At 36.0% G+C, this 9,263-nt stretch overlaps 1 protein-coding gene across 2 annotated transcripts in view; it reads left to right on the plus strand.

The window, feature by feature from the left end:
- The window catches only part of LOC109833776 (chaperone protein DnaJ), a 15,538-nt gene continuing 6,281 nt past the window's right edge, over nucleotides 7–9,263 (plus strand). Inside the window, exons 1-6 of one of the 2 annotated variants that reach the window (XM_020401584.1) lie at nucleotides 7–130; nucleotides 2,920–2,988; nucleotides 3,406–3,501; nucleotides 3,668–3,792; nucleotides 3,963–4,158; nucleotides 5,201–5,376. In XM_020401584.1, coding sequence (XP_020257173.1) covers nucleotides 2,932–2,988; nucleotides 3,406–3,501; nucleotides 3,668–3,792; nucleotides 3,963–4,158; nucleotides 5,201–5,376 — 650 coding nt within the window. In that variant the 5' untranslated portion in view covers nucleotides 7–130; nucleotides 2,920–2,931. The remainder of the gene's footprint in view (nucleotides 131–2,919; nucleotides 2,989–3,405; nucleotides 3,502–3,667; nucleotides 3,793–3,962; nucleotides 4,159–5,200; nucleotides 5,377–9,263) is intronic. The other variant, XM_020401583.1, reaches the window with a different exon arrangement.

Consider the following 9,263-nt stretch of genomic DNA (forward strand, 5'->3'; position numbering starts at 1 on the left):
TCGCAGATTCTGTGCAGTTCGTGCGAAGGCGGCCACGTCGTCGTCGAAGGATTACTACGCGACGCTGAATGTGAGCAGGAGCGCTTCGCTTCGAGAGATCAAGGCCGCCTACAGGAATCTCGCTCGAAAGGTTATCCATTTCTTGAATACTCTACTCTTCTTCTGAATTTGGGAACATATTTTTAAATTTTAATGGATGAATAACTATGCATGCCCACTGTAAAATGTAAAATGGTATAGATACATGGAAAAGGTGTACTAATTAGGCGTGCTAAACCGTATCCGTATCCAAGGAAATATTCGTACGTTAGGCGTGCTAAACCGTATCCGTATCCAAGGAAATATTCGTACGTTTAGGATACCGATATGGTTACTCAAATATAAAATGATAGGATACGGATATGGATTTGCAGTGAAATATCCAGATCCGTATCTGAAAACATATTAGTCATATTGTTATGATAGTTTTAATCCTTAGATTATAGATTTGAGGTTAATTTTGATGATCAAAATATCTAATATTAGCTTTTCAGATATAATAAACATATTACTGAACTCTTTTGTATCATATGAACTATATTTTTTTTTCAATACTATTTAGTTTTCCCATATCCGTTTTGTATCTGTATGCATGTTCGCTTATATATCCGCATGTATATCCGTATCCGTATCCTATTTTAGCGGATATGGATATGAATTTTCCTTATGGAGGTATATCCGAATCCGTATCTGAGATGTGTAAGTGGGTATGAATATGATAAATATCATATTCGAGCCGTATCCAGACTGACTGCACTCAAGGACTAATAGTTCTATTTTAATTTATAAGGAAGAAGAAAAGTAGTCGAGCCTAAATGTTGTTAAACATCATCATACTACAATATACCAAGTCGTTTTCATATCCGTATCCATTTCTATGTGGAGGATACTTTTATTTTCATATTCACAGGAAGGATATAGCTATTGATGTTATTTGGATAATCTGCTATATAATGTTAAAATCATTACACTATCATATCACAACCCCGTCATGCAATAGATGAAGATGAAGTCAGTTTATAAGACATTCCCAATCGTAGTGAACGCAGAACGGGTATCTCTTATATTAATTCCGGAACTGCACATTGACTTAGTAACTATTTAGTATTTGCAGATGCTATAAAGATAGAATGGCACAGCGTAGTAATTCCAAAAAAATGTTTCAATACAATTTGAGGGGCAAATAGCAGTTTTAGGTTAAAATTTAGTTTCATAGCGATAAAAAGAAGTTCTGTTTTTGCCGCATAACAAATTGGCAGGGTCCATTAGGAAAATTGAAATCAGCTTTTTGGTATCATTTCTTCTGCTTGTCCCCCTGCCTCTGACCAAGTCTGTCAACAAACTGACATGTCATGTTATTGTCAGAATGATGCAAAGCTTAAATACTGCAACTGGATGCATAGTTGAATTGTCCGTTATGTTGTTAAGTTTTAGTTTTGATTTGAGTAGTAACCAGAACAGTCTTTAAGATAAGACTGTTTAAGTCAGTTGTGCAATCCAAAGAGCTAGCTTTTGTCATAAATTTTTAGGTGATAGTCAAGAACACTAGCAACCTTGAATTGCAAGTTATAAAGACTGGAGGTATTGAACATAATGGTGGAAAATGCTGATGATTTGATATTTAATTGTGAAAGATGATGTCTTTTGAACTATCTATTCTTTCTAATTTTATTGTTCTCAATCTAAAGTAAATTTTCTTCTGCGAAAAATTCGCTCGATGTGAAATCTTGAAGCCTTTAGCTACATCAATTTGGTACTCTTGCGGTCAAGTTTCCTAATCATATCCTTCAAGGTTTGATCTGTTTTTCTCCCATTTTTGAGTTGATGTCATTGTACCAATTCACCCCCATAAACCCCCCCTCGCCAAAAAAAAAACCACCCCCACTCCGGGCGCTGAAAAGCAATTGACTCCTATCAAGTGATCTTGTCCGCAATTGTAGATTTTCTTTCATTTTTTTTGCCTTTTGAAGATGTCAAGCACCCAAATCTCAATTTTGCCTTCCCATCATAGTCGATACTTCCACTGAAATGTGTTGTCACATGAATACAAAAATGTGAATGAGTTGAAAGATGAATTCTCAGAGAAAGATTGAGGAGAGTATATTGTATATATCAGATATTGAAGGATAAAATCAGCCTGTGGAATATGTGGTAAGCCGAACCCCTGCTTGAGGTTAACATAGCTTTGGGCTTCTATATTTAAGAAAGAATAATTTAAAGATACTTAAGGGAAGAAATTTGTGTTTAGACAAGGTTTCTACTATTGTCTTGATTTGAAGGTAGAATCATATCTGAAGAACAGAAAGGAAGAGGAAGAACAATAAACCGAGAGAAATGGGTAGTAAGTGTTGATCTTCACCCACAAGGACATCAAATCATCACCATTTCCCCCATTACGTTCAATACGTTCATCTTTTGTGTATGCGAACACTCATGACCATTTAGTCTTCATAATTGCATCTAATAGCTTATGACAAAAAATAAGGTCCATTTAATTAACTATCTGATCTGAACAATCTTTTCAAAATCGCTGCGATTATCACTGATATAAATACAAAAACCTATTATATAACTTTAATTATAATTAAGCGTTCACTGATCCATCAAGGGATCAAAATCCCTCAAATAATTATAAATTGTTTGAGACCAGTCCCTGAGGTTAATGGGTCCTAATAGGTTGTTGGATATTTAATTGAAGTTTTATTTTCCCTATGTGTTTCTAAAGCACTTCATTTTCAGTCCATTGACCATCAGCTAGTTTTATGGATTTGAAAAGAAACAACTGCATGCATTATAACAAACTAATTTTAACTTTTTATCATGTCGTCCTTTGCCTTTATTATTACTTTAGCTGTTTATGTGGTCTTTATCTTATTGTAGTATCATCCAGATATGAACAAGAGTCCTGGGGCAGAAGAAAAGTTCAAAGAGATTAGTGCTGCATATGAGGTGCTCAGTTCCTCCCTATTTTAACTATTTCTGCTACTCACTATGCTGGGTTTCTATCTTTTTTTTCTTTCATGTCTGTACATGCAGCACAGAAGATTTTGTTTGTGCTTCTTGCAAATATGTACTTTTGTTTATTAGAAGAAAATGAGTTGCTGCTCTGAAAGTTTTTGCTTGAAACTGTACATCCTCCATAAGTTGCTGAACAATTTACATAGAGCATGCTGTCAATAGATTTCTCCCTACCAGAAGCTCTTTACAGGTTATGGAGGCAGATAAAATTATCCAACTAAGTTGATATCATTGTCATTTGGTTACTGTATCTGCTATAAAATCAAATTTAGCTCTGCAGTTTGGATGTCAATTATCTGTCAGCCTCTATTTTCGTATCTGCAACATGTTAATCAGTGCTTTCTGTAGGTTTTATCAGACAATGAAAGAAGATCTTTATATGATCGCTTTGGTGAGGCAGGTTTGCAGGGAGAATATGGAGGAGAAAGTGTTAGTCCACAGGGGGTAAGAACTTAGTCACCTAATTTCCATCCCAGTCTAACTCCCTTTCCCAGGTCCTGTAAGTTGTAAATCATTTCTGCACTAACAGAATGATGAACCATCTTTAGCTATTTTATGCAATATGTTGATAACCACACTGAATGTTGGATTCTTGTTTGTAAATTTATAGGTAGACCCATTTGAAGTTTTCAATGCATTCTTTGGCGAGTCAAATGGGATTTTTGGAGGCGAGATAGATCCTGGGGGGTTCAGCTTCAAAAGAAGAAGTCAGCAAAGACGGGATCTTGATGTTCGGTAATGGCTTAAGTTATCATATACTCTCCAGCTAAATTTGTTTTAAGTTACCATACTTCTGTCAGTACCAGGTATTTCTTTTGTCAGTTACATCTTTTGGATTTTAGATTATAGTGAATCTTGATACCCTCATTTTATTTGGGGGCTTAACTAACAATTTGGTCTGGCAGGTATGATCTATCTTTGAGTTTTGAAGAATCAATTTTTGGAGGGCACCGGGATATCAATGTCACTCGTTTTGAAACATGTGACACATGCAGTGGAACTGGTGCAAAGTCTAGCGATTCAATAAAGTCATGTGGAGAATGTGGGGGCAGAGGTGGGGTCATGAAAAGTCAGAGAACACCATTTGGTGTGGTGTCACAGGTAAGATGATAATTTAGCAGTGTTGCATATGAATGGTAACTGTGTTTATATACATTGCTCAAATTTAGGTATGTTACGTATCTGGTTTTTCTAGCCTACATGAATGTATCTGATGTATGTATTGCAACTATCATGCAAATGTTGGCCCAGTACTTCTTGGGCATGGGATTCACTTTGATGTTCGTTCTTTGCTTCTAAGTGTGGATCTTGTCTCTCAAGTAGATTTTTCGAGCTAACATTTCTGAATGTAAATTTTTTACATTAAGTTGCACATCAACTTGAGGTTGAGTACAACAGGCACTTCATGCTGTCATGTATTGCATGTCACATCAAGTTCTGTTGGATTATTCATGCATCTGTTGTGTGTGTGTGTGTGTACATACAATATTGCTACTTATGTTAGGAATAGAAAATATTTATAGGGAAACATGACAGGTCCTGGTTTTGGTACCATAATAAATGGCATGGTAAAGTAGAGTTAAAATACTCACTGCATTATTCATTCGCTAGTTTACTTTTAGTGAAAAAATGGTAACATAGTAAATGGTGTGATAAAATAGAATTAAAAATCTCACTGCTTTATTCATTTTCTAGTTTACTTTTATTGAAAAAAATGGCTGTGTTTCAGTAATTAGAATAATCTCCTTTCAGAAGATGGTTGTGCATCTTTTGCTTTCATTTAGTGAATATATGACATATTGCATGTCAAAAGTGTAAACTAATAAAATTTTCAAGTCATACACTTGATATTTATATTGCTTATCAGGAGAAAAGCTACTGCAAAAAAATTCAGATCATATGCCACATGCTAATTGGTTCATGTTTACTTAGCTAACTTAGCTGACTATATGATAATTATCATTGCTATAAACTTCAAAAACTTTCATGCATTTTAAAGTTTTACAGTTAATTCATATACAAATCCGACTATTTATTTAAGATAGAGTGAACTTTTAGGAAACACTTAATATAATTGATTTCCTCTTTTGTACTTGTTTTATTTTGCATCTGCAATATAAATTGGATTGCGTGAATCATACAGGTATCTACTTGCTCAAAATGTGGTGGGAATGGCAAGACAATCACTGAGCTATGCAGAGTTTGTGGCGGCGGTGGAAGAGTACAGGTGAAGCGGAGTGTTGAAATTAATATTCCAGCTGGCGTAAATGAAGGTTTTACTATTCAAATTCAGGGTGAAGGAAGCTTTGATAAGAAAAGGCAAGACCCATCGTGCATCATATTTTTTTATGATGTTTATTCATGAGTTCTATCTCTAGTTTATAATTCAACATACCTCTGTGAATTTCGAAGCTATAATGTCATTATCATGTAATTTTAAGGACACATATATGTTTGTGGGAAAAATTAGAAGAAAAATTGAGAAATAAACTTGTATTAATCTCCCTAACTGACTTAAGAAAAAAATGAATACAATCTCTCTTTGCAATCTCTCTAACTGACTTAGAAAAAGAAATTACAATTTTCTTCTATCGGTTTCCTAATTTACAAAAGAGAAAGAATCAACGGAGATCATTCCCTTTGTTTAAAACTGGGTTCTTCTTGGTGTCGATGAGAGTTTGAATTTTGTATCCAGTTGACGATTCGAGCACGTAGTTTTGTAGAACTTTGTATCCTCTTCTTGACTTGATGTCTTCGAAGAACTTGCGAGGCAAGTTTGGAACTCTAAATGAGTTTAAGAACTCTAAACGAGTTTTAGAACTCTGTAAAAGAGTTAATTTCAGAAAGAATATTTGATTTTTTTTGACCGAAATCAGAATAACCGATCTCATCGTTCTTCTATCGAAACACAGTTCAAAAGCCAAGGCGAAAGCTCTCCAAAAGCCTTAATCAAGCTCCAACCAAGTTAAGCCTATTTCAGCTGTAAACACAACTATTTATAGGGTTTATGGGTGTAAGTGACCCCTTAAATCACTCCGTAATGGGGGTTTAATGCCCTCATTACGTGCAAAATGGTTTTGGAACCGTTTAAAACGTGTTTGAATGAGTCAAACGTGAGGTTCGCGTTCTGGAGCGATCCTCGTGTTTAACATATGAAACGCAGAGGTGAGCCTCGCGTTTAAAGCTTGGAATGCGGGGGTGAACCCTACGTTTGGAGCTTAGAACGTGGGGGTGAGCCCCGCGTTTTAAAATTGAAACGCGGGGGTGAGCCCCGCGTTTTGAGATTGAAACACGGGGGTGAGCCATGCGTTTTGGTTTAAAGAGATCGTCAAGATCGTCAATTTGTTATCTCCTGCAAAGATTGTTATCTTGTAATCATTGTATTTGGCTCTTTGAAACGTGAGAGTCGTCAATTTGTAACTCTTGTATGTTGTCGTGAAAGTTATCATATTGGGATTTTCATTGATTGTTGTGAAGCTCATCAGATTGTAACCTTCAACGGTTGATGTGAAAGTCGTCAGATTGTAACTTCTAGCATCAGTGCTTTAACTTCTAGCATCAGTGCTTTGTAGGGATCAACTATCCACAATAATTTTTAGACAGCTTACAATATATAAGCTGCAGTTTTTAGAATTTCTTTGTGGAAACTTGATCTTGTTAAGAGTTCAGGCATGCAGTGAAGTTTGAGTAGCCTTCTGTTTTGATTCCAAAATTTGAAGAATAAAAACATGTGGGCATAAGTATTAGTGATCTTATCAGTCATGTAACATATATGCATGAAACATATCCTATTTTCACATCATCTTCGTTTGCATTTCTCTAGATCTAGTTTTGTTTTTTCTAAGTTATCCTGTCTTGCTCATATTTCGATGCATAATACATAAATATATATGTATACATATGTATTTGCATTTAGTGTTGACTATATACTTATTTCTCACTTTTAAAATTTTGGAGCTACCAGAAACTCAGTGATGGCCGCCATTATGTCTTTCTTTCTCATTTCTCTTCATTTGACATTCTAAACATGCCTTGTCCATATCTGCAAATAGGGCTGAGAGATCTCTACTCGTGGATTAGGTATTAACAAGTTGTGTACTGTCCTGTTTCAACACGAAAACAGCAGCTATAGCCAAAAATATATGTTAATGTGTTTTCAAAAATAGTTGATCATGGTATTTTACAATCCCATTCAATTTTTTCACTTCAGTCATAAGTCGTAACCATCCATTTATTTAATTATATTACTTCGCAAAGAAAATAGTCTGACTTATCAGATGCATATCTTTTCTCTCCTGTTACACTTGAAATGCAAAGTAGTTTGAGGTCCATTACCTATTCAAAGCACAGGAAATTTCTGGGGATCAGAGGAAGATGAAGAGCTCCTCACTTCCCCTCATTTAAGTTTTTTAGCATAACAGAATTTCAGAACACTCATTCGTCTGTATTTAATCTGGAATCATATCATTGAGGATATTAAAAATATTTGAATATACGTCAACAAATAACTCATTTATTCGAGGAAAGCGATTCCTGCTAGTTCCAGGGAGTGGAGAGTAATATTGTAATGATGTAGTGAAATCATATATTTCTCAATGAGCAGTCCCTAGGAATGATTCCCGTAATAACATCTGCTCTCCAGAGATTGTTAATTCTTGGACATAAAAATATAGCATGAAAGAGACAAGTATATCAACATTATAAGGAGAGGAGTAAGAGTAGTCTTTTGTGGCTATTCGCTTCCACCTCTTCTGTGAATGGTTTCATATAACCATTACATGCATTAAGGAATTTACCAGAAAGCTCGGAATCTGTGCTGGTTACACGATTTTATATATATATATATATAGATAGACACTTTAATGCTTTTAATAATGCATAAACAATGCAGATCCTTCCGGCCTATGTTACTCCGACACGGCAAACTAAGTCCCGTACCCGTGTCGGGTACGTTTTGGGTGCGGATCCGCACCCAAACGGCAGGGACACGGCGATTTCACAAGAATGAGGGGGAAAAAGTTGCGAACTTGAAAAAAAAAGTTACGAACCTTATAACTCATCAACGGAAGCGACGACGGATTCTAGATCTCAAGGCGTCGGGTCAATTGCAGCTCCTCGACGACGAATCAGCGCCTCGACGACGAGATCAGCGCCTCTGCTCGAAGACAGGTTTGATTTTTAGGGTTTTGTTTTTTTTGTTTCTCCTTTTTCTCCTTTTTCCTCGACGACAAGATCAGCGCCTCTTCTTTTTCTCCTTTTTCCTCGACAAAGAAAGTTGGGGCTGGTTCCAGGCGCCATCTTCCAGCCATCATGCGTTTTTTCTCGAGAGAGGACGAAGAGGAGAGAAAGGGCGGCGGAAGAATTAGGGCTGGGAGAGAACGAATGGGAGAGAACGAAGAGGAGAGAGAGGGCGGCAGAAGAATTAGGGCTGGGAGAACTTGGTCTTCTTTTTTTCCGTTTATATACTATGTGGTAATATTTCCATAAACCCCTCATCAATTCTTTTTTTGCAGCAAGCCCCTTAACAAATACAAATATGTTATTATAGTTACTATTTTCTTTTGTTGCATAAATGTCCTCTTGCAAACTCATCTACAAATTAATATAGTTAATTCAATTGTTAGGATATCTATTTAAATAGTTACTAATTACTATAGTTTCTTATTTATAATCTCCACTTTATATAACAAAAAATATAAAAAAATAATAGGTATTTAATTCAATGTTGATCTAAATTGAACTATTTTATATATATATAGCCGTGTCCCCGTACCCTACTTTTTACAAATTTGCCGTGTCCCGTACCAGTACCCGTACCCGTACCCGCACCCGTACCCGTACCCGTACCTAGGCAACATAGGTCATTGATGATCACTTGATTGAGCTATATTGTGGATGATCCGCTCTGTTGAACTTGATCTACATATTCTAAAACCCCAACACATCAAATTTGGGATGAACCCGTCGTGGTTTGACCCTTCATCCACTCGTATCAATTTTAACGGTTTCGAATGAATAGAACTTTTTACATGGCTCGACGGAGGGTCAAACCACGACGGGTTCACCCCAAATTTGGTGTGTTGGGGTTTTAGAATATGTAGATCAAGTTCAACGGAACGGATCATCCATAATGTAGCTCAATCGAGTGATCATCAATGACTAAGAAACTTAGTGGTCGTCCACTTAAGTTGACATAATTTTTACTC

Source organism: Asparagus officinalis, chromosome 3, assembly GCF_001876935.1.
Source record: "Asparagus officinalis chromosome 3, Aspof.V1, whole genome shotgun sequence".
Lineage (NCBI taxonomy): Eukaryota > Viridiplantae > Streptophyta > Magnoliopsida > Asparagales > Asparagaceae > Asparagus > Asparagus officinalis.